Genomic DNA, 27,539 nt, shown 5'->3' with positions numbered 1-27,539 from the left:
TAAATTAAACTTAAAAATATGGCATATGTACATTTATCAGCACATCTCTGGGTAAAGGTATGGTTTGAGAACTAAGGAGTAGCGTGCTGCCCTAGGAGTCTCTTCTCTACCCTCCTCCTTATGGTCCAATCACCATTTATTGAGGCTTCTTAGTAAACATTTGCTGCATTGAATGGAATTGATGCCTGAAATTCAGTCCTATTAGAGGAACTATTCCTCTAATCTCCGAATTATTATTATTGTTGTTTGTTTTTTTTAATTGAAAGAGGGCTAAGAATGCAGAAATGTTGAACTGGAGAGACTTAGTAATAATGAAGAAACAAGCCCCTAGATAGTGGAGGAGAAAATGATGGTGTTCAAGATTATGCAGTGAGGAAGAGTCAGGTGAAAACACAGGTCTGTGGACTCACTGTGGAGGGCTCTTGCCATTGCTGGGGAGGGGGGCAAGTTATCTAACCTCAATTTCTTCATCTGTAAAATGGACATATTGATAGGATTTAACCTCCCAGGGTTATTGTGAAGATAAAATGGGATACTGTTTGTGAAGTCTTTGCAATCCTTAAAGCATCTTATAAATGCTAGCTATTATTTTTATTTGTCTTTGCATCCCCAGCGCTTTAGCACAGTGGACACCAGCCTTCTTGGTGCCTCAGTTTCCATCTCTGTGAAATAAAGGGGCAGATGGAGTTGGATTCCATGACCTCGAAGGGCCCTTCCAGTTTGAAGTCCCATGAGTTCTCTCTCCTACTTTCCTGTTTTGCATAGTGGCCTCGTCGGGGGCGGGACCCGCGGGGTGAATCCACATGAGGATGCACAAGTGTGTGTGTCCATGGTCTATGTTGCAATGAAATGACCCCAGCCGTGAAAACGGCCTCTGGAATTGAAAGAGCAAGAGATGGTGCTGGCAATACTTCGGGGAGCACGCAGTGGAGTCACATGCCCGGTGACTCGCAAGGTAACAGTAACCAGAGACCAGCGCTGGGCCGAGAGGAAGTCAGCTTTTCCTGCCGTGCTGGCTAGGTCGGGCGGGCGCGCACGGGTTTGTACCTTTCGCAGCACCGGCCCTCGGCCTCTCTGCGGCCGCCTGCCCCCTTCTTCCTCCTCCCGCCCCCAAGGAAACCCTCTGCCCAGCGCCGCCGAGGGTTACTGCAGCGGCGGATTCTAGGGTGAGTGTGCGCCCGGGCGTCAGGCGCGCTGGGACAGCTCCGGGCACTGAGGCCCGGAGCGGAGCGGAGCCTCCCTGCACCCCCGCAGTTCTTACAGCACTTCCCCCGTCCCGGGGGCAGGGGCCTAGGGACCTGTGCCCCGGTGCCAGGAGGAGGAAATGGGGGAGTCTGGATGCTCTTAACCAGGCTGGAGGCTCTGCCGTTCCGCAGGGGGTTGCTGAAGGCTGGGGTCTCCAGTGCACATCTATTTGGGAGGAGAAAAGGCAGCAGAAGGAGGAAGTTCAGGGAGCAAGAGCTTGTTCTGGCCTGTCTTGGGATAACAACTTAAAGCAGTCGCGTGATGACCCCCTCCCCCCAAGGGGCCGCGATCCAGCTACGCAGAGACTTCAATCACTTATCCCAGGGTCAGCCAACTAAAGGCTGAGTTTTGGAATTAAGCAGAACATCACAGAACCCCAGCTATGGTGTTCTGCTTAGCCCTTCCTCGGGAGGGTGAATGAAGAAGCTGAGTCTCAGAAAGTGGGAGCAATTTCCACAGTGTCACAACAAGCAGTAGTTGGGATTCAAACCCAATTCCTCTTATTAAATTCTTTGCACAAGCTTCCCCAATCATGATTGCCTGTTTTAGTTGAGTTTCGGTGTGGTATAATGGGCGCGCGCACACACACACACACACACACACACACACACACACACACACACACACACACACACACACACACACACACACGGCTGATTCTGTTACAATCTGACCTTGGGCAAGGCACTCCTTCCTCCTAGGGACCTCAGTTTCCTTCTCTTTAAAATGAAAGAGTTGGGACTAGGTGATCTCTAAGTCCTTTCCCCCTTCTCCTAGAATATAAAATGTGTTTTTTTCATGATCTGCCTTTGCAGTATAAGGTTTGAATCTTTTTTACAACTTCCTGCTGCTGTAGTGAGTAACTCAGGGGAATTCAGCTGCCATTTCTGTGGAAGGAGACTGAGCATGAATGTTGTGTACAGTTCTTGGTGGGGTCCCAGGGGCAGTGGTAGTGCCCCTTGAAAGAATGATCTCCATACTCTTCAGTAACCCAGATCCCGAACATTTTTTTTCCTACTTTTGACTGAAGAGGGGTAAGAAATGATCCAAAAGGAGATAAGCACAGGAAAAGGCAAGTGACATTGGAAAGTAAAGTCAAAACTCATTATAACGGGTTCAGGAACATAGTGGCTTATAAAGGCCTAGACACTGGGCAGAATCTATTGTTTAAGAAATAGTTAAGGGGTGACAAAATGGATAGAGCACCTGGAGTCAAGAGTACCTGAGTTCAAATTCGGCCTTAGGCACATAACGCTCACTAGCTGTGTGAGTCTGGGCAAGTCACTTAACCCCAACAACAACACCAACACCGAATAGTTAAGGAAATCTCTCTGGATCACTATTAACATTTTTGTCGTCATCATCGTTGTTCTATCCAGGCTTTTCCAGGTAGGGTCACTGGGACCTTCCTTGTTGCCTTGTCCAATGCTAAGACCTCCCAGCACTTCTAATTGTGCAAAGCCTCCATAGGAAGCATGTAGTAAAGTCACACCCTTTTCTGGACCTTATGGTCCTCATCTGAGAAATAAGGATTTAAAGCTGAAAGGGATCTTTGAAATCATTCAACACAACTCTCTCATTTTTACAGATGAGGAAACTGAGGCCCAGAGAGGTGATATGTTTTGCCAGTGATAAAGCAGGTATTAACTAGCCAAGCTGGGATTCCAACCCAAAGGAGTTAGGTTCTCTGGCCCTAATTTTTGTGCTTAAATAAGGGGGTAGTTTAGATGGTTTCTGTGCTTCCTTCCCTCCTTCCATGTTTCAGACAGAAGTTCCGTAGTTGGACATTGCTAGTTCCATTCCCCTTTTACATTTTCTCTCTGTCACCTAGACCTTTTTTAACACTCCTGCTGGGGCAGCTGGTAAGATGAGTGGGGTGAAGAGGGAGGCTTAGCCCAGCTTGACTTTTCACTCACACCTGATCCTTTTCAGTAGGGCAGCTCTACATAAAAACATTCATTTTGTTGTTCAGTCATGTCCTATTCTTTGTGACCCCATTTGGGATTTTCTTGGTGAAGATACTGGAGTGGTTTGGTATTTCCTTCTCCAGCTCATTTTACAGATAAAGGAACTGAGGCAAACAGGGTTAAGTGACTTGCCTAGGGTCACACAGCTATCAAATGTTGAGGCTGGATTTGAACTCATGACTCCAGGGCCGGTGCTCTATCTATCATATCACCCGGCTGCTTGTTCACTTAGCAGAGGTTTATTAAACACATAATTCTCTGCAGAGCCCAGTGTGAAGTGGGTGAGGGTGAGGGTGAGAGATTTAAAGTTTGGGTAAGATGGACTCTGCCTTTCTGGAGTTTCTAGTCCAGTAGCAGGATAGAATACAAGCACAGAGATAACTGTAACGACCAACATTGTATGATGATGATAACTCATTTCTATAGTGCTTCCAAGTGATGAAGTAATAGCTTCTAATAACCCTGTAACGTAGAAAGCTGTAAGTATGATTATCTCTATTTTACGTAAGAAGAAACCAAGGCTCAGGCAGGAAAAGTCACTTATTCATGCCACACAGTTATTAAATGTGGGATCTGGGGTTCAGAGCAGGCCTCTCCTCTTTCCATTATACCACACTCAACATGCATTAGAGAGGTACAAAATAGGAAAATGTCATCATTGACATTTTCCCTTGAACCCAGGGGTAAAAGTTCTGAGCTTCAATCGCAGCGCTGTTACTACCTCGGTGACCTAGAACGCAGTGAATTTAGAATACAGTGAATCAAGAGAAAGCATGGTGCAGTGGTCGATTTAGAGCAGAAGGAACTTGCTTCAACATTTACTGTGGGACTGTGGGCAAAATGCCTAACCTTTCAGGGCCTCCTAAGTAAGTTGGAACTAGATGATCCCTAAGGGTCCTTTTACCCATTAATCATCTGATCAGGATGTACAAGTAAAGTGGTGTGTTATGATGTCAAAATACACTGGTTAAGGCTAGCCAGGTTTATACATGTAATTTAGGGGCAGCTAGATGGTAGACAGATTGCTGGGCCTGGAGTTAGGAAAATCCGAATTCAGATCTGGCCTCAGGCACTTAATTGCTGTGTGACCCTGGGCAAGTCACTTAACTTCTTTTTGTCTGTTTCCTCAGTTGTAAAATGGGCTTCATAATAGCACCTACCTCCCAGGGTTGTTGTGAGGATAAAATGAAATAATTGTTAAGTGTTTAATACAGTGCTTGGCACAGAATAGGTGTTATATAAATGTTAGTTGTTACTATTACTACTACTATACTACTAATACTAATTTCCCTTGTATGAATTTACTGTATGAAGCAGTACTGTGTAGTGTACTGAGTAAGGAGATATGTTTTAGAGTCATAGTGACCTTGTACTAGCCATTTCCCTTCTCTAGGCATCAGTTTTGTTAATTAGCTAACACTCATTAAATGCCCACTTCCTACCTTAGGGCAAGACATACAAATACAAATAATGAAGCAGTTTTTGCTCCCAAGGACCTTACGCTTTATCAAGGGAGATGATGTGTGTATGTACATATAAATATATGTATATGTATGCACACGTATACATGTATAAGCATATGCAGAATAAATTTACAAAATATATTTATTAGGTCATTTGGGGGGACATTAGCAATTGAGATTAGGAAAAGTTTCATGTAGAAGCTTGAACTCAGCCTTGGGGGAATTAAGGATTCTGTGAGGTCGAGGTAAGGAGGGAAAGCATAAAGGATGGCCAGTACAAAGTCATAGAGATGGAGTTGGAGTGACATGTGTGAGAAACAGAAGGAAAGCCAGTTTGGCTGGACCATAGAATGTGGAGAAGTAGGGTAGTGTATAATAGGGCTAGAAAGGTAGTTTGGAGCTTTGAAGGGCTTTAAAAACCAACCCGAAGAGTTTACATTTTATTCTGGAGATAATAAGGAGCCATTGGGGTTTATGGAGCAGGGGAGTAATATGATTAGACCTGTGCTTTAGAAAGATCACTTTGGCAACTGGGTGAAGGAAGGATTGCAGGGATTTGAGGCAGAGAGACCAGTTAGGAGGCCCTGTCCTAATGCAGGTGAGGAGAGACGAGAGTTTGAACAAAGAAGGTGATAGGTAAGAAGGGGACAGGTGCCAGAGATGTAAGATTTGGCCACTGATTGGCTATGTGGCATAAAGGAAAGTGAGTTCAGGATAACATGGAGATTTTGTACCTGGGATAAGAGGATAGTGGTTCCTTCCACAGAAGCAGTGAAGTTTGGAAAAGGGGTGAGTTTTTGGGGAAAGATAAAATTTTGTAGATACAGAATAAATCAATCAATCAGTAAACATTTATTAAGTAACTACTATATGCCAGGCACTGTGCTAAGTACTGGGAATTCAAAAAGAAGCAAAAGACAGTCCCAGTTGTCAAAGAACTTACAATATAATGGAGGAGACAATATGCAGACAAATATATATATATGTGTGTGTGTGTGTGTATATATATATATATATATGTATACATATATACTTATACATATACATATACACACATTCATACTCAAAACAAGCTATCTACAAGATAAAGAGGAAATAATTAAAAGAGGAAGAGAATTAAAAGGGGTTGGGGAAGGCTTCCTATAGAAGGTGGGGTTTTAGTTGGGACTTAAAGGAAGCCAGGGAGGTCAGTATTGAGCCAGTAGTCAGGATGGAGGAGGGAGAGGCTTCCAGGCATGGGGGACAGCCAGAGAGTGTGCCCGGAGCCCAAAGATGGAGTGTCTTGTTCATGGAACAGACAGGAAGCCAGTTTCACTGGATGGGAGTACATGTTGGGGAGTGAAGTATAAGAAGACTGAAACGGTAGCAGGGGTGAGTGCTAAACAGTGCCTTTTGAATTTATTCTTGGAGACAATAGGGAGCCACTGGAGTTTATTGAGTAGGGAGGTGACATGGTAGGACCTGTGCTTTAGGAAAACCACTTTAGTGGCTGAATGGAGAATGGTTTGGAGCGGGGAGAGACTTGAGGCAGGCAGGCTTACCTGCAGGCTATTGCAGTAGTCCAGGTGATGAGGGCCTGCACCCGGGTGATGGTACAACAGAAACTGGGACATGATATTTAAATCTGGGAGTCATCTTTGAAGAGATTATGATTAAATTCGTGAGAGCTGAGCAGGTCAGCATGTGAGAGAGTGAAGAGAAGAAAGTAGAGAAGGCCCAGGACAAAGCCTTGGGGTCAGAGGTTTGCTGGAGCTAACTTATAATTGGCTCTAAGCCCATTTGCTCATTGTGAGCAAAACTGACAACCACTACAAATCAGGACTTGATTTATTGTTTTGTTGCTCATCTAGACCGAGAGTCATGAAGAAAATGTTAATCATACAGATTAAAGTTAGGAGGGTGTCATGTGTACATTTTTCCCCTAGAGAATCAGTTGCTTAACATGTTATTAATGCAGAAGGCTCAATACAAATGAGTTAGCAAAGGAGACTGAGGAGCAGTCAGACAAATTAACAGGTTAAAAGAGAGCAGGGTCATGAAAACCCAAAGAAGAGATGCTGTTCAGGAGGAAAAGGTCCAGTTCTGTAGAGAGGTCACAAAGAACGAGCACTGAGAAAGGGCAATCCAATTTGGCAATTAATCGATCACTTGAAGAGGAGGAGGTTGGAGAAGATGGTTTCTAAGGTTTTTTCCAGCTCTGAAGTTCTAAGATTCTCTATATTTTTTGGGGGGTGGGGTGGGGAAGGATGGGATTAGGGTTCATTTTGTTTGTTTATTTGTTCTTTTAGAGGGATCAGTACATGGAAGTGCACTGGGTGATGTGATTTACCAATTGCCTTGCAGTGTTTTTGAATCTGTATAATAAGTATTATTATAAGCATAATGAACCCTTCCTGTCCCAGGATAGAGTTATAATGTATTGGGAGTTACGGGATCACAGATCTGAGAGCTGGAAGGGATCTTAGAGGTCATCTAGTTTGGCCCCCTCATTTTACAGGGAGGAAAATGAGGCCCAGAGAAATTGAGTCAATTGCCCAGAGTCACGTAGTAAGTGGCAAAGTGAGGATGATATGAACATAGGTCTTCTGTCTCCTAATTCAGTGCCCTTTGCATAGTACCATTTACTTATTAAGAGGACTGACTCTCTGAGATATTCTCAAAGTGAATGGGTTTATGGGGTAGAGGGAATCAGGGACCCACAGGGACTCAACTGTCTTTCCCTGTGTTAGGCTGCTAGGTGGCACAGTGGATAGAACACTGGGCCTGGAGTCAGGAAGACCTGAGTTCAAATTTAGCCTCAGACACTTACTAGCTGTGTGACCCGGAAAAATCTATCTGCTTCAGTTTCCTCAACTCTAAAATGGGGGTAATAATAGCAGGTAATAATACCTCCCAGGGTTGTTGTGAGGCTCAAAGGAAATGATATTTGTAAAGTGCCTGGTATATATTAGGGATTGTTCCCTTCCTCCCTCTTCCTCCCCTTCTTACCAAGAATTGGTGGTGGATGATACCACATAAATAATGCCTTGCCTACAATCCACACAATATCAACTTCAGTCTTAAGGACCCATGCTTATTTTCCCCTGTGGGTACAACGTTCAGTGTTGCAGATTGGTGTATTACCCAGCATGCTTTAGTCAGCGTTCTTCATGAGTTTTCTGTGGCTGAAAAATTTGGAAATGTTTGTGTTTTATTCAACAAATCAACAAATATTTATTAAGCACCTATGATGTGCTAGGTTACAAAGAGAAAAACTGATAGCACCTGCCTTCAGAGAGCAGGTAGATGGATGGGAAGAATAAAATATGTCTACATCTAGGGAAATGGAAAGCATAAACAAAAATAATTTCAAGAGGGAGAGAGTGCTGATAATTGAGGGGTCAGAAAGGTCTCCTTTAAGGAGTGGCACCTGAGCTGTGCTCTTCATGAATCTAGGAGTCCTAGGAAGCAGAGTTGAGAAATGAGCACTGATGAGAGTACATACATTCATACATTTGGGAAGTATCTGTATAAAAGTGCAGAGGGAGGAGGTTAAATGTGTTCTGAGAATAGTCAGGGCATTCATTTGGCTGGAACAGAGTGTTCATGAAGGGTTATGAGATGACCAGACTCACATTAGGAGTAATATCAGAAAGGTGGCATCCATATTGTGGAGATCTTTAAATGCCAGGCTCAGTACTTTGCATTTTACCCTAAAGTCAATAATGAGCCACTGAAGATTTTTTGAGTAGGGCATCATCATGGTCCGGTGAGTGTTTTAGAAACACTTTAATTACTTGGGTTTCTTAACCATCATCTCTAAAAGGGAAAGGAATGGCTTGTTTCCTTGATATTCCGCAATGGTATAGCTTCTGCTCTCAGATGGGCTAAACAATGCAATCACCTGGGTCTGAGCTACTATTTGCTTTGTTTAGAATTCATGCTCAAAATCCCTCACTGAGAGAGAAAGTGGTGGATGAGCTGAAGACTTTGGGGAAAAAACAAATACACCAAGGCTAGATTTTCCTCCCAGTGTTGGAGACTCTGTGGAGGAAAGGGCTGGGATTTTAGGTCAGAGTTTGAGGTGCAGGATCAGGGAACCTGCTTCTCAGAATGTATTGTTCCTGAGAGAGAGAGGCAAGTTCAAAGGAAAATAAGAAAGTGCTTCAGTGGGTGGAGTTCTGAACCGGTCCAGCCACTCTTTAGAAAGACTTGGACTATGCCCAAAGGACTGTAAAATAGTGTCCAGCAATACCACTACTAGGTCTGTATCTCCGAAGAGATAAAAAAAAAATTGGGGAATGGCTGAACAAGTTGTGGTATGTGATTGTGATGTAATACTATTGTTATAAGAAATGATGAGCAGAATAGTTTTAGAAAAACCTGGCAAGCCATATACAAACTGATTTGAAGTAAGTGAGCAGAACCAGGAGAACACTGCATAGAGTAACAGCAATATTGTAATGATGATCAACTACGAAAGACTTAGCTACTCTCATCAGTACAATTATCCAAGAGCTCTGAAGGACTCATGAAGAAAAATGTTGTCTATATCCAGAGAGAACTGATGAATTCTGAGTGCAGATTGAAGCATACTCTTTTCACTTATTTTATTTTTCTTTGTGCTGCTTTTTTTTATTGTTGTTGTTGTTGCAACATGGCCAATATGGAAATATCAATTACATGTGTAATTGATATCATATTGCTTGCCTTCTCAATGGGTGAGAGAAGGGCTGGAGTAAGGGAGAGAATTGGGAACTCAAAATTTAAAAAGATGAATTTTAAAATATATAAGGTTTATATATGTACATATGTGTGTGTATATACATATATACACATTTACATACACATATGCATGCATATATATTATATATACACCTATATATACATATGTCTACATAGACAGTGCTTGCTATTTGAAGGGTAGCAGTCAGTTATCACTGAAGAGTAGCAATAACCCTGCAATGTCGTTGCAGAGTTTTGGGTTGTCTGTCCCCTAAATTCCCTTCAATTCCACATTAAAATAATATTTCTCTCGGACTTATCAGAATGATTAAACTCAATGGTAACAACCAAAAAAACTGTTATTGTGAATGGTTTGTCCCCAGGTCACAGGTTAACTTAAGTCTTGAAGAGATAAACAGCGTCCCTGGTCTTGCCACATGCTGAATTGTTATTTTGTTCTGTGCTTTTGTCTCTGGCCTTGACCAAAGGTAGCATGAGCTAAGTTGGCTGTTCTCTGGACAGGCAAAGAAAGGGAGGCAGCTTGTCCTGAAGATGGTATGAAGTTTGAAGAGGATTGTTCTGAGCTTTCCCTTCACCATGGCATATGACCTTCCCCGGGGTCCAGCTGGGGCACCTGGGCCCTCCCTCCCTTCCTCCTCTGATGAGAGAACTCTTATACAGGAGGATACTTCCTGCCTGGAGGGAAGAGGTAAGACTCCATCTCTTCTGGTAGCACTTTGATCTCGTCCAGAAGCTGTCATTATTTCCTGACCGTTCATAAGGTCCCCAGGAACACACAAGAATCAATAAAGCTTTTTAGAGTTCCTGTTTCTCCTTGATACATGTTACTTACATACAGCAGCTTCTCAGCTGGGTAAATTGAGGCAGCAGAGATCTAAGCTGAATTCTGAATTATGGGCATAGCTCCCAAGTAAGTCTGCAGTGTTGGGGATTTGGTAAATTACTTCATGATATGAAGAGAGCAGTCCTTGTAGGAAGCGGCTTGTGATAAGTTTATAAGTTCTGGTTTTGCAAGTAGTCTTTCTGAGGTCACTGAGGTCATTCCTGGAAGGAGGCTAATATGGGATATCCTAGGACAGGAAGTGGAACTCAAAAAGTATTCCTAAGTAGAAGGTTTCTTGAACCTGCTTTATTGGGTAGCCAGTTGAGGGCTGACTTTGATGCTTGGCCAAAAAAGGCCTGCTGTAATGAATGATCAGCAGTATATATTTACATGGAAAGAGTTAATGTGTTGAAGGCTTTTGTTTTATTTAGTAAGAAAACCCTCTCTCAGGAAGGCTCAGGAAGTGGCTGAGAGCCCTGATCTGAGCTGCTTTTTTAAAAGAGTCTTTTAGGGAAACAGAAAGCCACGACTGGAAAGAACATTTGCTCGTCCTCCAGGTAGGCAGCCTGAGGGCCTGTGTATGGATGGATTACATCCAGGTTACTGAGTGAGCTGTATTGTCTTGCTTCTTTTTTCCCCAGAATTTCTATCCAGAGATGCTGGTGGCTTTTAGTTTTAGCTTGGGACCAATCTGGGTTGAAGAACTTAATCCTCCTTTTACAAGTGAAGAAACCGAGGCTTAATAGGAGAACTGAGTCACCCAAGGTTACCCAGCTAGTTAGTGAGAGAGTAAAAGCACAGAAATTGGAAAATACAATTGATGAATCACCAGGAGTTTATTAATTATTTATAATGTTCTGGGTGCTATATTAGTTGCTGGGTATACAAATACAAAACCAGAATAGCCTCTGCTTTCAAGGAGCTAACATTCAATTGGAGACAAACATCCACATACTTATATAAGTAAATACCAGGACTTTTATTTTGGTGGGAGGTGTCAGAGACTAGCAGCTGGGCAATGATCGGGAAAGTCTTCATGTAGGGGTCAGCACTTGAACTGTACTTGGTAGGAAGCTAGGGATTCTGGAAGGTGAAAATGAGGGAGGTATGTATTCGGGGCCTGAGAAGTGCAAAGGCAAGGAGGTGGGATGGAACACCAGGTATGGGAAAGAGCAAGTAGCTAATTTGGCTGGAACGTAGAATGCATGAATGGGAGTGATGTATCTAGGAAGATAGGCTAGAGCCAGATTGTAAAGGTCTTTAAATACCAAATCAAAGAACATGTATTTTAGCCTGTGGGCAAAAGGGAGCCACTGAAGTCTTTTGAGGAGGGGTTGACACCATCAGAATTGAATTTTAGGGATATCAATCTGGTAGCTGTGTGGAGGATGGATTATAGAAGGTAGAGACTGGAAGCATGGAGACCAAATAGGAAGTTATGTCGGTAGCTCAGGGGAGAGGTTGTTCAATCATTTGGGGTTTTCTAGGCAGACACCAGATTGATTTGCCGTTTCCTTCTCTGGCTCATTTTACAGAGGAAGAAACTGAGGCAAGTTGGGTTAAGTGACTTGCCCAGGGTCACCAGCTAGTATCTGAGGCCAGATTTTAACTCAGGAAGATAAGCCTTCCTGACTTCAGGCCTAGTACTCTATCCACTGCACCAACCTAGCTGCCCCAGGGGAGAGGTGATGAAGGCCTAAACTAGAGTGGTGGCCATATAAGATGAGAGGAGGGGACGCATGTGAGAGACATGGTGATCAAATAGATAAGCCTTGGCAACGGATGACTTTTGGGGGTTGAGAGAGAGTTGAGTTCGGTTCCAAGGTTGTGTACCTGGGTGCATGGTGGTGCCCTGCCCAAGGATGAAGAGTAATCCACTTTGGCTGAGCATCTTTAGGCCATGTCTGGGAGGGAGGAGAAATAAGGCTGGAAGGATAGGTTGGATCCAGATTGTGGAGGGAACTTTATGCAGTAGATTCTATTTAGGGATAAAGAATCTAGTTTCTGGGATTACAGGGGCTCTGCTTCCTTCGCTTCCCTTTTTCTCTTGGCATCTTTCGGCCATTTCAGTCTCCATCAGAACTTCCACTGGAGAGAGTAGAATGATGAGGTAAGACTTCATAAGATCATAGAATCGTTGATCTAGAAAAGGACATTGGAAGTCATCCAGTCCAACCCCTTCATTTTGTAGATGAGGAAAGGAAGGCCTATGATGAACAGGCTGACTTCAGAAAAACCTGGAAAGACTTATATGGTCTGATGCTGAGTGAAGTGAGCAGAACCAAGAGGACTTTGTATACAATAGCAGCCCCGTTATGCAATGACTAATATTGTTAAACGGAACCCTTCTCAGCATTACAAGGATCTAAGACATCTTCAGAGGCCTCAGGATGGAAAATGCTATCCACATCCAAAGAAAGAACTATGGAAGTCAAATCTCTATCACTTATTTTTACCTTCTGTTGAGTTTTGTTTCATCTTTCTGATGGTTCCTCCTATTGGTTTTAATTTTTACTTACAACTTCACTAATGTGAAAATATGTTTCATGGGTATGTAAATGTAAAGCCTATATCAGATTGTGTGCCGTCTTGGGGAGGGTGGGGGGGAGGAAGGGGGAGAAAAATTTTCAACTTAAAAGCATATGGAAGTGATTGTTGATAAATCAAAATAAATTAATAAAATTTAAAAAAAAATTTCCTACATAGGAAAAAAAAAGAAAAGGAAGGCCTAGAAAAGTTAAGTGATTTGCCTAAGGTTACCCAGGTAGAGTCAGGATTTGAACCCAGGTCCTTTGACTCTAAATTATTTTTTCCACCATAACGTATTGCTTCCCATATAGCTCCTTTGTAGTAATTTCTGGTTGAAAGATTCATAGTTATGTAAAATGGGCTTCTGTGTTTGTTTTTCCTAATTATAAGTGTCATTCAGGTCCTTCTTGTCCCCTCCAGTGGGCTATTTGAAACATGCTGACTTGTTGATCAACCTTCATTTATAAATCAATTATAGATATAAACCTTATAAAAAGTAGTTTCACTTTTGAGCCCAAGGCCTACTTTCTCCTATATCCTTCCTCTTATCTGGACCTCCTGTATGTCTGTCTCCCCACCCTGAAACCTCCCAGCCCTCCTGACTCCTTCCTTTCTCTAGAACTCCAGGGAAGGAGTTAATAAAATGGAAATGAGAGTATTCTCTGTTCTTTATGGTAAGGTTCCTTGCCTCTTCCTCCAGCCTTTCCCCCCATCTAGATTTCTTGAACCATTTTGCCAACAAATAGTAAACTCATGTTTATCCAGCAAGATTTAAAATGAACCTTAGCAACACAATTCTATTGAATGTGATTTCATTTTTATTTATTGTTCATTTTGTTTGATGAGTCAAAAGACATTTCAGGGCACCTAAGTTGCCGTAGTAGATGGTGACTGGACCTAGGGTCAGGAAGACATGAATTCAAATCCAGCCTCAGACACCAGTTATGTGACACCTCAGAGATATCACTTAACCTCTGTATGCCTCAGTTTCCTCAACTGTAAAACAGAGATAATAACAGCACCTACTTCTCAGAACTGCTGAGAGGATCAAATAAAAATATTTGTAAAGCCCTTAGTGTAGAGCTTGGCACACACATAGTAAACGCATAATAAATGCTTGTTCTCTTCCCCCTCCCCCTTCAGGGCCTTGTAATACCAAACTGAGTTATAGTATGAAAATGTAGATTTAGATGGTTGGGCTCAATCGGTGATGTGCAGAGAGCCCTGGATTTGGAGTCAGATGGCTGTGCTCCCGAATCATGACTCTGAAATGTACTTTCTATGTGACATTGGGTGAATCACTGAACATCTGTAGGCCTCAGTTTCTGAGGGAGTTGGACATGATAGCCTCTGAGGTCCCTTCCAGCTGTCAGTCTTATGACCCTTAGCCCCACTGGAAGAATTCATAATTTTCTCCAGATATCAGCTATTGTTTGGTTTCCACAAAGATACCGTGAATCACGGAGGGCAAATCATGCATAATGTGCCACGCTCACTGACTCAGACTCTCCTTTCTCTTCCCATCTCAGGACTTACCAATGGCCAGCTCCTCATGGTCCTGAGTACTGACAGTACCTGTGAAGCAGCCTCCTTTAACATAGAAGTCTCCCAGGAGAAATTGAAGACCTGGGGGATCCAGGTGAGTCAGACCATTCTGTTAGGCCTGGATAGGCCCAGAACTCTAGATTATAAGATCTTAGAGGTCATCTGAGAGCTTTTCATTTTACAAATGAGGAAACTGAGGTCTGGAGGGAGGTCATTTGCTTATAAGATCACAGCTGCTTTGGTAGGCATACTTACTGGCTGTGTGACCCTGGGCAAGTCACTTAATCAATTTGGCTTAGTTTCCTCATCTGTAAAATGGGGAGAATAATAGTACCTACTTCCTGGGATTGTTGTGAGGATCAGATGAGACAGTAATTATAAAGTGCTTAGCACAGTGCCTGGCACATAGAAATGTTATGTAAATGGTAGCTATATCTACTGAGGGATTCTGAGCAGGAAGCCTGACCTGACATGGTCAGACTTTCGCTTTAGAAAGGTTAGTTACTTGGAGGATGAGTTGGAAAAGGGAGAGGAGGGAAACAAGGAGCTCATTTAGGAAGGTCCAGGTAAGCAGTTATGAAGGCCTGAACTGGTGTGGTTGACATTTGATTGTAGAAGAGGGGGTAGACAGAAGGGAGGGAGGTAAGGAAGGAACAAGCATTTATTAAATGCATAATATATGCCAGGCACTATGCCAAGTGCTTTGCAAATATTATCTCATTCGATCTGCACGTCAGCCCTAGGAAGCAGGTGCTGTTATTATCCCCATTTTACAGTTGAGGAAACTGAGGCAGACAGCAGTTAAGTGACTTGCCCAGGGTCACACAGCTAGTAAGTGTCTGAGGCCAGATTTGAACTCAGGTCTTCCTGAATCAAGGCAGAATAGTTGTGAGTGATAGTGAGAGCAAGAGTGTGACCATCTTGGTGTCCTGTTTTAGTTGTAATAAAGTTGAGTCCATGGGGCACTGAGGAAGTTGATGAATCTGGAGGCCAAATTATTCAAAGGGACGTCTACCTGAACAGTGAATTTCCACTTAGGTGTTAATGTAGAGAGGAAGACTGTAGTGTAAGAGTTATGCTCAATTTGAGAAAAGAGGGAGAAGAAGACTGCAATAAGGAATTAAAGAGGACAGTGCAGACATTTGGAATCATCGGAGGAAAAGTCTGAAGTGGCAAGGAGGAAAGGAATATGCCAACTCTTCTTTTGGCCTGTGTGTTGGAAGGAGCGTTAGAGGTTATGGAGTCCTTTCCCCTCATTTTCTTTTACAAATGAGTAAACTGAAGCTGGGAGAGGTTACATGACTTACATTGGGTTGCACAGCTACTAAGTATCTGAGGTGGGTTTGGAACCCAGATTAGCCTGTTTCCAAGTCCAGCATGCTTGCCTCCCATACTATGCTGCCTCACTGGAAGATAGAGAAGAAAAAAATGCATCCAAGTACTGAGGAGGGAGGCTAGGGATGCTGTGTATCTGGATACAGCCAGAGTCCTGTGAGGGCAAGGAATGACAAGGGGTGTGAGAAGAACAGGTCTAAGATGAAGTACATTTTGTCAGTGGTAGAATTGGGGTTTCAGAGAGTGCATTCAGTCCCAGGACCTTTGCCTCCACTCAAGATGGCGGGAGATGATGCACAATTAGAAGGTAGCATGCTCCTGGATTGTGTGTAGGGCTGCTGGTTGGACCTGTGGCAGGAGGCCTCACTCTTGGAGGAGGTCCTGACGTATGAGATTACTCCTGGGTAAGGAGATAAGGATCGGTGTTATGGGTATGGTGGGATGGGTCCTGTTTTTTTTTTGAGTATGGTTTGGTAAAGCAGGGCAGAGAAGGTCTGCCCTTCATATATGGCATTAGGCATGGATTTCCAAATCTAATCCAGGGAACCTTGGTAGTAAGGAATCTTAGCATGATGCCCAGCACTTAGTAGGCACTTAATAAATTGTTTATTGACTGATTGATTAAGGAAGGGGTGCAGCATTAGAGTGGAACCAAGGACAGAGTAGATTCAACCTTCCTGTGGTGCTAGAGTGAGGAGAAGGGGTGGGAGTTGTTGCCTCACTGTCCCAGGACCAGTGATTGAGAAGGTAGGAGTAGGTGCTGGTGTTCCTGAGGCACTGAATGAGGACACCTAAAACTTTTAATAATCTAGAACTAGGTTTGATGATAATTGTGAAAAGTGATTAACACAGTGCTGGGTATATGATAGACTCTGTGTAAATTCTTATTCTGTCCCTTCCCTTTTTAAAGTCAAATTCAGCAGTGATATAGTTCCATTGGCCTTCTTATGTCTACTTGACATCTTAAATAAGCCCTAGTGTCCTGGCCCATCCCTATTCTTTCGAGTGTCCACTGTTACCTATGGTTGTAAGTAGTCAGGTGAATGAAAGCACCGTCCTCTACTTTTCCCAGACAGGGAGGTGAGGGGGCTATCTCTCAGGCTGAAGTCAAACACGGTTTCTCTTTTGGGTTCTTGAGCAGGTGCCAACAGAGAAGTACAGGAGTTTAATTGAGAACGCCATCTTAGATCCCCAAGTGAGAAGATTCATGTTCTATAACTCCAGGCCTTTCCAGCTGGCCATTGCTGTGGTAAGGATTCGAGTCTATTCCCTGACTACCCCTAGACTTGTTCCTCTTGTGTGAAGAGACCATTACCACATGCTAAAGGGAGGCATATTTGAAGCAGACGTCGTTGAATTCAGTAGGGCTTCCACAAAGTCTGTTGAAGTGAGTGATGGAGGCTGTGAATGCGTAAGATCCTTTGGAAGATACCTACTCTTTTCTAGTGTGGGCATGCTTGCCCCTCAACTTGGGGCTTTCTGGCACAGGGGAAATCCAGCCTTTGGCTCTTGAGGCAGATGGAGTTGGAGTGAGAAGGGTGGTGGAGAGAAGGTAGGGAAGCTACCCACATGATTCTGAGTCCAAGCTCGGTGTTCTTTCTGTGTTCTTTACACGCTATTTTTATTATAGACTCTACATTTATATAGCTTTTTAAATCTTCCACATACGTATTTTTAACTTGTATAGCTTGTGGGCAGCAATAAATTTCTCTACCTTCTATGCCCTGAAGTGTGAAGCAGGATATCCTTAATTTTAGTTATCCTAAAAGTACCTTTTATTCCATTAAACTAATCTATCCCCCACCCACACCCCAGCTTCAAGATTTTGCAGACTTGGATCATTGTTGTTCCACTCCCGACATAGGGTTTAGCTTTATGCCTTGTCATGGCAAGTAGGTGACCCTAGGTTCTCGAATTCTATGCTAATGGAGTCCAAACTCAGGCCAGTCCTACCTAGATGGGAAAGTGCTAATTTTGGGTTCTCCAGTGAATCATAGCAGCATAGGTTTAGATCTGGAAGTGATTTAAGAGGTCATTGTGTCTGGTTTTTATCATTTCAGGATTAGGATACTGAGGCTCAGAGCAGTTAAATGATTCCTCCAGGGCATACAGAGGCGTAATATGAACCACCCAAGTCTTCCTGACTTAAGTCCGGTGCTCTCTCCACTCTGTCAGTTGAGGAGCAGCCTAGCCAAATTTGCAGACTGATCACCAGGTTGGCCTGTGAGGGATGCATTCTTGGCACAAGAAACTTTCCAAGATCATCTGTGAAGTTATAGAAGGGTTGTGGTCTACCTTGTTGGAGGTAGCACCAGTTTTGATGAGATTTCAGGCCAATAGGTTCACAGATTTATGAACTAGTTTTACCTCCTCATTTTGCATAATCTTGAGAAGTTAATGGTCTTGCCCAAAATCACAGAGGTAGTGAGTGGCAGAGGTGAGGTGGGACTCGAACCCAGGTCCCTGACTCCAAATCCATTGCTATTCCCATTATATTATACTTATGGTACTGCAGTAATCCTGTGGGTGCTTGTCTTGTGACTCGCCTTTTGGTGTTGAGACACTGAGCTGGGATATTTAGAGACCAGGCTACCCCCTCTGCTCGTGTGCTTGTAGGCTCCCTCCCCTCTCTTGTGTTTCGTTAGATATAAATTTCATTTTATGATTACTTTGATACTTTATACTTTCTTGAAGTGGGACAGTGCTATAAAAAACAGTGACTACTTTTCTTCTCAGGGTTAATTTTTTTCTGGAAGGGGCTGTGTGATACCATGGATAGAGGATGTGGATAAAGCACTTAGACCAAAGGGCTCCCACCTCTGACACTTACTAGCTTCTGTTTCCTTATCTATGCAATGAGAATAATAATACCCCAGTTCTCCAAAGGTTGTTGCCAGGGTCAAATGAGATTAGATATGCGAAGCACTTTGTAAACTTTATAACCTTGGTTCTCGATTTTGTTTTTTGTTCACTAAATGGTATTATTCTTTCTGACTTGCATAGGTGTGTATAGTTATAAGTGAGTTCCATGCAACTCATGGCACGTGGATGTGCTAGGGCAAGCCTTTGGAGAACCATTGCTTTAAAGTACTCTCTGGAGACCAGTGATGCTGATGATGCTGATGATGAATTTTCTGCTTTATTTATTTTCTGGTTATTTGAGTACATGATACCTTTGTATTCCTGTAGGTTTTCTACATAGCAATGTGGGCTAATCTGTATTCCACCAGCCAGATGTTTTCTTTGGGAAGACACTGGGCAGCTGTGGTTCTTGTGACCCTAGGCACTGTATTAGCTACCATCATTCTCATTCTCATCTTTGACTGGCACCAAAGGAAGGTAAGGGAGACATTGCTGTAAAGTGAATACTATTTATAGCCCTCCCTCCCTGAAGAGCATGGAAAACACAACTCTAGGTCTTTTTAAGATGGATGCTAATTCCCCTTTTCTGTCTCCCGCCCACATGGCTTAGCACAGTAGGTAGGTATTTTGTAAGTATTGACTGGAATCTCCCAGTTCTCTTCCAGGCTGAATTTGAAACTTAAACTTATTAATTTGTTTATTTATTATTTGTCTGTTTTAAACCTATTCTTTGAGGGGAACAGTTTGTCAGCAGTGGATATTTATTTAACCATTGAAAATATTAATTAAACATCTAATGAGCTGAGAGAGATGCCAAGTTTAGATAAGACCTGGTCTCTGCTCAGTGTTCTAGGAATTATAGGATCATAAATTTAGACCTTGAGAGATCATCTAGCCCAATTCTCTCATTTATAGGTGAGGAAACTAAGCTTTGGTCAGTGGTACAATGGATAAAGCACTGGGCCTGGAATCAAGAAGACCTGAGTTCAGATCCAGCCTCACATACTTACAATAGCTCTATGACCCTGGGAAGTCATTTGACTGGAGAAAGACACAGCAGACCATTCCAGTATCTTTGCCAAGAAAACTCCATTGACAATTGGTCCATGGAGTCATGAAGAGTTGGACATGACTGAACAGGAGTGTGAGCCAGTGTTTCAGGTCAAGTCACTTGACCTCTCAGTGTCTAGACAACTCTTCATGAGTATATATTGTAGAGGGGGTACTGACCTACATTAATGGAAAGCTTGCTTATCTGAGAATTCCCTGCGTACATAGGTCCAGTCCCTCTCTTCTATCCTACTCCAAGCACAGTGTCCAGAGTGCTTGGTACTGTAAGGGAATCCAAAGAATAAGGTGCATCATTTCAGAGTGGAAAGGGTCTTCAGAGGACATTATCCCCTGTACCACCCAGCTGCCTATATCTCCCATTCCCTCTGACATGACTCCTTGCCCCAAGAAGATTTCAGGTAGCATTATAGGAATCTTAAAGGATTTTTTGTACGTAATAATAATTTAAATATACAAAATAATTTAAATATACAGTCTGTGTTAAGGGTCCAAAACTGTTGATTAATCAAGTCCTTTTGTTCCCTTCTGGATCATTCCCTTCACTCCTGGAGCCAAACCACCAGACTTCTTGTCCTTCCACACATCTTAATCCTTTCTCAATAGAGAAGGGAGGGTTCTAGCTCTTATCACTTCTGGTGGATGGGGCTATAGGGATGAACCAGACCATGCTTACCCTTTGTTAAAAGGTTTGGTACTACCCTTCCTCTATTTCTCTAAAAAAAGCCTAATTTTTTTCTTTTTCTTTTTCTTTTTTTGGCTAGATAATGGGGCTAAGTGACTTGCCTAGGGTCACACAGTTAGTAAGTGTTATGTGTCTGAGGCCATATTTGAACTCAAGTCCTCTGAACCCAGGGCCAGTGCTCTATCTAGCTGCCCCCTAATTTTGTTCTTGACCTATCACCTACTTTTCCTATGGGCTTTTCCCAGAAGTCTGGTAAGGGCTTTAGAGAGAAAATTTATTTCTTAATATTCCTAGGGAAACTAGGGAAAAAAGAGATTTTGAATATGCTTCTTTGAATATGGGCAGTAGGGAAGAACAGAGGCATCACAGGAATAAATCTGTGTATAAGAATGATTATTGTGACCACAATGTGGGAAGGATAGACTGAGGAGGAGGTCACATTCAGGGAATGGGCAGGACAGGGCAAAGGAAGGAAAAAAGATGGTAGGGAGGTATTTACTTATTGGTCTCAGTGTGTTATGTTAGATTGTCGTGGGGTTCTTTTATTTAGGGGCTGCCATTTGGTCCACCGTACCCTCTCTGAGTCTGTGTAATAACAGCTTGTGTTAAGATAGGTTTACTTGTGTGGTTTAAGAGCTTCCCTGGGACAAGTGTCCTGCTATATCACTTGAATGTTGGGTTCACAGGCAAACACGAATACAGATCTCCGTCTGGCAGCTGCCAACGAAACCTTGATGCCGTACCACGTGCTTCTGGGAGTGACTGGTGAGGTGGAGGGCTGCCAGACTGTACTGCAGGTATCACTTCTCTGAATGATTCATCCCAGCTGATCAGGTCTCTGTCTAAGAAGACGAGAAAGGGCGTTCTCATCCAATGGATGAACACCCTGGATAGTTGGGCAAAGGATATGAAACTGCTTCTTTTCTCTGAAGTGGATCTAAAGATGAGGTTTGGAGACAAGAAAAGATCCCTGGATTTGGATTAGATTAAACAGCCCCTGCTGTTTAATACTTTTGTTACTTTGGGCGAATCACTTATTGTCTAGGGGCCTTGGTTTCTTCATCTGTAAAATGAAGTGGTTCAATTCAGTTCAAGGATCAAGGATCTAGAACTAGAAGGGACTTCATGGGTCAAGTCTATCCTCATCATTTTACAGATGAGGAAGCCAAGGCTCAGAGAGAGTTACGGAATTCAGCCCATGGTTACATGGCTGGTAAGTGTTGGCTGTAGGATCTGAACCCAGGACTTCCCAACTCCAAGTCTAGTGCTCCATTCACTATGCCAAGATCCCTTCCATTGTATTGCTTGTTAATACATTATGGTAACGGCAGATATGTTGTCTCAAGGTAAGTCTTTTCTTTTAACATTAAAGGATACAGATTTAAGATTATCTCCAAGGACCAAGTTATGCCCATTGATGCAGTGTATTTTTTTTTTATATCCATAAGGCAAAGAAGATAGAGATAGGATAAAAATTCTTATTTCGAAGTATAATTATAATAAATTTTTTTTGGCATCAATTGATGCTCCTGGTCCTTCTTTAATTGGTAGGATGCCTACTAATTTAATAGCAGATGAAAACCCTTCACCAACAGGATTGGACGTTTTTCAGTTTTATGAAAAGCAAATTTTCTACTTGCCAAAAAAATTAGAGTTAATTATAGAGCAATACACAGGCAGAGAACAGAATGGTGTGTTCCTGCCACAGAGAGTGCAGTGAAACAGAAAGTTTTCATGTAAAAGGTCTGTTTTCAATATTGAAATGAAGACAATGCAAGGGGAGAACAGTGGGAAAGAGCACATAGTGAGTGGGGTGTGGAGGCCGGGAGCCAAGCTGATGCTCTCTTCTTTTCTCTTCTGTCCTCTCCAGCTTTGGTTTGTTTACTTCCACTTAGAGAGCTGTCTCCAGTCTTTATCAGACTGTATCCGAGAACTGAAGACCAGTCAAGAGGTAACCAACCCATAGAATGGTTGGAATGACTGACCATTCTGGTATGACTCTGGGTTGGGGGAATAAGGAAATACATCAAGCTGATGTTGGAGGGCATCCCCACCTGTCAAAGCTGTATCTGTTGTGTAATGGGAAGGTTGCTAGAGTAAGAGAGAGGACCTGGTTTCGAATCCTAGTTTTGCTGTGTGACTTTGGGCAAATCCTTTCTCCACTCTGGGCCTCAGTTTTGTTAGTTGTAAAATGAGGGGGTTGGGCTGGATGATATCAGAGGTCCCTTGCAATTCTAAATCTAGGATCTGAAGATCTCAGTAGAGGATTGCAGATTTAGGGCTGGAAGGGACCTTTGAGATCATCAAGGCCAGTCCTTAGTTTTTCAGAGGTGTTCATTTCACATTGAAGGGCCAGGGAATTGTCTGAGAATCTGCTCACTAGATACACGGGCCCCTACCTTAATATCACATCAGGGTAACCAGCCTGTCAATGTGTTCGACTCATGTAAGACTAGCACGAAAGTCTGTCCCAACTTGATGTGTGACCTTAGGTGAGTCCTCTAATCACCTCATATTTGAAATGAAGGGATTGAATTCTATGGTCTCTGAGGGCCCTTTTGGGTTAGGAATTCTATATTTCCAACTTAAATTTTCTTTGCTGACACATATGTTGTTCAAGCATTTCAGTAGTGTCTGATACTCTTCATGACCTCATTTGGGGTTTTCTTGGCAAAGATACTGGAGCGGTTTGCAATTTCCTTCTCTAGCTCATTTTTTATAAATAAGGAAACTGGGGGCAAGCAGGGTTAAGTGACTTGCCCAGGGTCACACACCTGGCAAGTGTCTGAGACCAGATTTGAACTCAGGAAGATAAGTCTTCTTAACTCCAGGCCTGGCACTCTATCCCACTGTGCCACCTAGCTGCCCTAGCAAGGGCACTTACCTAATTAAATGGAAAAGGAACTAGCTTTAAATCATTAAATAATATCTTACATTCCTCTAATGCGTTTAACTTTTCGAAGTGTCTTTATATAAAATTTTTTCCTTCTTTTTTGATCATAGCAGTCTTGTCAGGAAGGCAGGGTAGGTTGTCTCAACCCTATTTTTGTGTGAGGAGTTGAATGACCTGTCCAAGAGCCCATGATTGGTTCAGCCTAGGGCATCCAGGTCTTGTGATTAAGAGGAGGTGTCCTGTGGCCTGTCCATCGGACCATGCTGCTTCTCATTTAGGTAGCCAGTCTGTATGTATCCAGTCTTTCTGTTTCCAGGTTTTCTGGAGGTGATATAGACAAAGACAGGCAGGGTTTGGGCCAGCTTCTCTTGTGCTTTCTGGCCTCACTCAGATGTGAGCCAAAGAAGCAATGGGCACTTCTTTAAAGACTCTCAAATTCAACAGCTGGCCCACGTATGCTCTCTGGCTTTCTCTGCAGTCAATGCTAAGACATCGCCTGAACCAGTTCCAAGTGGTTGTGGAGACCGTGGTGAGCCCTGCCCAGGAAGAGGGAGAAGAGAATGAGAGGCTGGCTGAGGAATCTCCTCTGCTGCCCAGTGGTGAGACAGAGGCAAGGAAAGGAGTGGTCACACGGATGGTTCTTCACCACCTCATTCCAGAGGCTGCACCAGAGGTAATTATCATTTCTCAGAGAGGCCGTGGGGGTCAGACCCCACCTTGGAGGGTAGTTGGGTATTTTGTTTACCTCTGATAGTCATGATCTTGAGGACACAAGGTAACTTGAATTCTTGATGACATAAGTATTTGGTGCAGTTTTATTTTGCTTTTTGGAAAGAGTAAAGGGTAGAATATTTGTAAAAAGCACCTAGCACAGTGGCTGGCACGCAGTAGGTGCTATATAAATGCTCCAAAAAACATTCCACTGAAGCAGATTTGTAGTTATAGATTTAGAGTTCAGAAGTGCCTTAAGGGTCATTAAGTTCAACCCCCTCATTTTACAGATGAGTTAACTACGGTTCAAGTAGATTCAGTGACTCACTCAGGGCCATACTCAACTAATAAGTGTCTAAGGTAGGATTTGAACCCTTCTAATTTCAGTTCAAGGTAAGGAAAAACTCCCCACCAATGATACCATCCCCCAAATGGAGTGAACTGCCTCAGGAGGGAGCTAGTGGGCTCCTCACTAGAGGGAGTTAAGTAAAGACTGGTTGACCAGTTGTCAGGTATATGGTAGAAGGGGTTCCTGTTTTTTTCACATCACCTTCAGTTTCAAATACATCCTTCCTCCCCTTTACTACCCAGAAAACCATCCCATTACTAAGAATTTTTAAAAAATTGTTCAGTAAAACTAACCCATGACCCCCCACTCTTGCAAAAGAGTGTCTTCCATCTTTTCTTAGGAGGAGAGGAATTCCTTTTTGTATGTGTGTCTAAAATACCTGGCCTTGAAGGTTCCTTCCCACTGTGAAATTCTGAGATTCTATGTGGGATTCACTAGTGAGATGAGCAAGACTCTTCTCGCTGGTATTCTAAGGTTGCCTTCATTCTGCAAGGTAACACCGTTGACCCACCATAGATGAGATGTGTATTTTGGATTTTTGCACAGTGGCTCACTCCAAGACCTAGGTTGGGTGCCACTTCCGAGAAGCTTTCTCAGATGTCTCACAGTCAGAAATAACACCCTTTTCCTCTCTGCTCTCAAAGCACTTGGTGCCTCTCTTTTTCCATGTATCATTTTTGGTTTTATATTTTACTTACTTAAGTGCTTGTCTTATCTCTTCCTATTAGATTGTTGCAACGTGTATATAGTTGTGTCCCTCCTACCCCCCACTGCACTAATAGGCTCTCAATCTGTCAGTGCTTTTTGGATGGAGAAGGGTTCCTTTGAGTTAGGGAATCAGAATATTTGAGATTTTTGAACCTTCTTATATTAAAACCCCAGATCGCCTGGTGTCAGAGGCCATTCTTGAATCAACCCCTTCTTTTCTTCTTTGGGGCTTGTTGAAGTTATAAAAAGAAATGGATCATTCCCCTGAAATCCTTTCTATACTGCATGTGTACTTGTATCTAGACCCCAGTGGATTCGTGAAAAGTTGAAAGTTTAATTTTCATAAATTGAATCTCATTCTAAGTGTCTAGGGTACCTTTTGTAAAGCAAAGAACCCGGAATTATCCTGCATGCTCCCCCTCCTGCCTCCCCACCCAGTTTTTCTTCTCTGCCGGTCTAGATTTTCATGTGGCTGGTTTTCTTAAAAGGAAGACCAAAAGTGTGCTAATTTGCTTGGCATGCCCTTTCTCTGTAGCTTGCTGTTCCAAATTATCCCTGGTGTGGGGAGTTGGAAGGCGTGTTGTTCCACTGCTCTTGCCTCCCTCATCTGGATGTCTGCCTAGGTGTCTGTCAAAGCAACACTTACGATGCTTTCTGATTCATCCCAGGTGATGGCCCGGCAGATGCTGGTGGTCTTTGGTGGATTATACGTCAGGCTGTTGGTGACCAATCAGCTCCCTGAGACTACAGTAGCATCAAGGCATGCCGAGTCAGTGCAGGGGCCCTGCCCCTGCCAGTTCATTGAGACTCACATCCTAGGGGCTGGGTGCTGTTCCCCCTCGGTGAGGTGATGGCTGCAGAGGCCAGAGTGCTGGTCTGGAGTAAGGACCTGAGGTATAGAGTCTGCTGCCAAGGAGAGCCCAACTGCAAGCCGCAGACTGGAGGGGCCATCTGCACCCTTGGACCATTTGGCGCAGCACCATTGGGAAGAAGAAGTCTTCAGCCCAGATAGCATCCCCTGCACATCTGCAGAGTCTGTTGAAACAGCTCTTCCAACTGTGAAGTTGAGCACTGTGCTCCAAGCTTGCAAATGTTTCTGTTGGTGGTTGTGAAAGGGCCCAGCTTCAAGATTCATTCTTTGCTTTGTTTATTCCTAGGCACTAAAGTGAAGGGCCTTCCTCTGAATTACATAGGCCCTCTCTGGGTATCCTAGAGGTGGCCTTGTGCTGACATTGCCCATAGGATAGTGCCTGAGCATGGTAAAGTGGAAAGAGTTCTGGGTCTGGGATCAGAGGACTTGGGTTCTTTCACTTAACTTCTTGTGGGACCTTGGGTATGTTCCTTCATTTTCTACTGTACAAAATGAGAGGATTGAGTTGGATGAACTCTGAAGTCCTTTCCAACTCTGATCCTTGTGAGCTGCTCATCCTGGCATTCAAGGCCCTCTCTAAGAGGGCCATAATCTTTTTTTATAGCCTTATCTCCCATTGCTGCTCCCTTAAACACAGTGCATTAGCCAAACTGGTCCTCAACACATGCCTTGCATTTTTCTAATTCAATACCTTTGTTCATGCCTTTCTCCCCATTTGGAATGTCTCCTTTCTCTTTCCCCTCCTCCTCTTTTCACTCTGCACTTTGACACGGATCAAAATTCTGCCCTTCTTTCAAAGTGAAGGGGAGGTTTTGCTTTTGGCTCAGATGGGCTAGTTTCAGTTGGGCTTGACTTGAGTGAGTTCTAGGGGCTTCTCTTGGAGTGAGAAGATTTCGAAGGTTAGGTTACTGGTTTTGGGGAATGAGGATATAGGAGCAAGATTGGCCCAGGAGAATGAGGGCGGGACTGATACCAACTGCTAAGCTGTGTTCTAGACCCAGCTTTGCTGACTTAGTCTCTTGGAGATTCAGTTTTCCCTTTGGTGCAGCAGGCATATAATGGCCTGTCTTGCCTGCTATTGTGGGGAATCAAATGAGGGAACGGATGTGAAAATGCTCTGAACATTGTAAAGCACCAGTGGAGTCTTACCTGTGGGATTCCTGTTGTCATTTTTTATTTTCTGTAGTCAGGACTGAGGAGGAAATGTTTCCAGGGCAACAGGGGAGGGGACACATTCCCTGTCAGTCAGTAGGCTACACTGAGAATTCATTCTGCTGACCTCATCCTTGGGTTTTGTGTCAAAAAAGAGAGAGAATTATTCACAAAGGTAGTAACATCTGCATTACTGATGAGTGCAGGGTGCAGAGAAGAGGTCACACCCAGATGTCACCCACAGAGATTTGTGTTTCAAGCCTGCTATTTGGGACAAAAGACATGTTAAGTGGCCAAATGATCATTTTTCAAATTGAATTTCTCTATTAAAAGTCTCCTGTGAAACCATCTGACTTTTTATTTCTTAAATGTTCTTTCCTCCACACATTCTAGTGGATTTACCTTGTGTCATGGAGGATGTAGGTTAGACATAAAGAAGAACCTTCCAATAGCAAAGGTGGATAAACATTGGGAAGCTGTGAACCCTTCTATATGGTAGGTGTTGAAAAATAGGTATAGGTTCACCTTGGGGGCAGATTTGGCATGCTTCTGCCCCTATTCAATTCAACAGGCATTTATTAGTTACCTACTACGTTTCAGATATTGCA

At 43.2% G+C, this 27,539-nt stretch overlaps 1 protein-coding gene across 7 annotated transcripts; it reads left to right on the top strand.

Moving 5' to 3' along the window:
• Nucleotides 1-768: 768 nt before the first annotated feature.
• TMEM268 (transmembrane protein 268) lies at nucleotides 769-27,279 on the top strand. 7 transcript variants are annotated; one of them, XM_020990615.2, is made up of 9 exons: nucleotides 867-955; nucleotides 9,902-10,088; nucleotides 14,282-14,391; nucleotides 16,774-16,881; nucleotides 18,822-18,971; nucleotides 20,934-21,044; nucleotides 22,118-22,198; nucleotides 23,619-23,813; nucleotides 25,577-27,279. In XM_020990615.2, exons 2-9 carry the CDS (start codon nucleotides 9,977-9,979, stop codon nucleotides 25,757-25,759), a joined length of 1,050 nt encoding a protein of 349 aa, XP_020846274.1. In that variant the 5' UTR covers nucleotides 867-955; nucleotides 9,902-9,976; the 3' UTR covers nucleotides 25,760-27,279. The 7 variants fall into 7 exon arrangements, with proteins under 7 accessions (XP_020846276.1, XP_020846274.1, XP_020846271.1 ...); XM_020990612.2 differs by lacking the exon at nucleotides 867-955 and adding an exon at nucleotides 962-1,166; XM_020990614.2 differs by lacking the exon at nucleotides 867-955 and adding an exon at nucleotides 962-1,166 and having other exon boundaries at nucleotides 9,872-10,088.
• Nucleotides 27,280-27,539: the final 260 nt, after the last annotated feature.

This window comes from Phascolarctos cinereus, unplaced genomic scaffold (genome assembly GCF_003287225.1).
Source record: "Phascolarctos cinereus isolate Bilbo 61053 unplaced genomic scaffold, phaCin_HiC Scaffold_2;HRSCAF=192, whole genome shotgun sequence".
Taxonomy (NCBI): domain Eukaryota; kingdom Metazoa; phylum Chordata; class Mammalia; order Diprotodontia; family Phascolarctidae; genus Phascolarctos; species Phascolarctos cinereus.
This window is presented reverse-complemented; position numbering and strand designations above follow the sequence as displayed.

What these genes read in the sequence shown, in the direction of transcription:
- TMEM268 (XM_020990615.2), top strand. Translation starts at nt 9,977, where the DNA reads ATGGCATATGACCTTCCCCGGGGTCCAGCTGGGGCACCTGGGCCCTCC. An exon ending in TGAAGACCTGGGGGATCCAG is followed by an intron (nt 14,392 to 16,773) that starts GTGAGTCAGACC and finishes GTTCTTGAGCAG; the next exon opens with GTGCCAACAGAGAAGTACAG. An exon ending in GCTGCCAGACTGTACTGCAG is followed by an intron (nt 21,045 to 22,117) that starts GTATCACTTCTC and finishes TGTCCTCTCCAG; the next exon opens with CTTTGGTTTGTTTACTTCCA.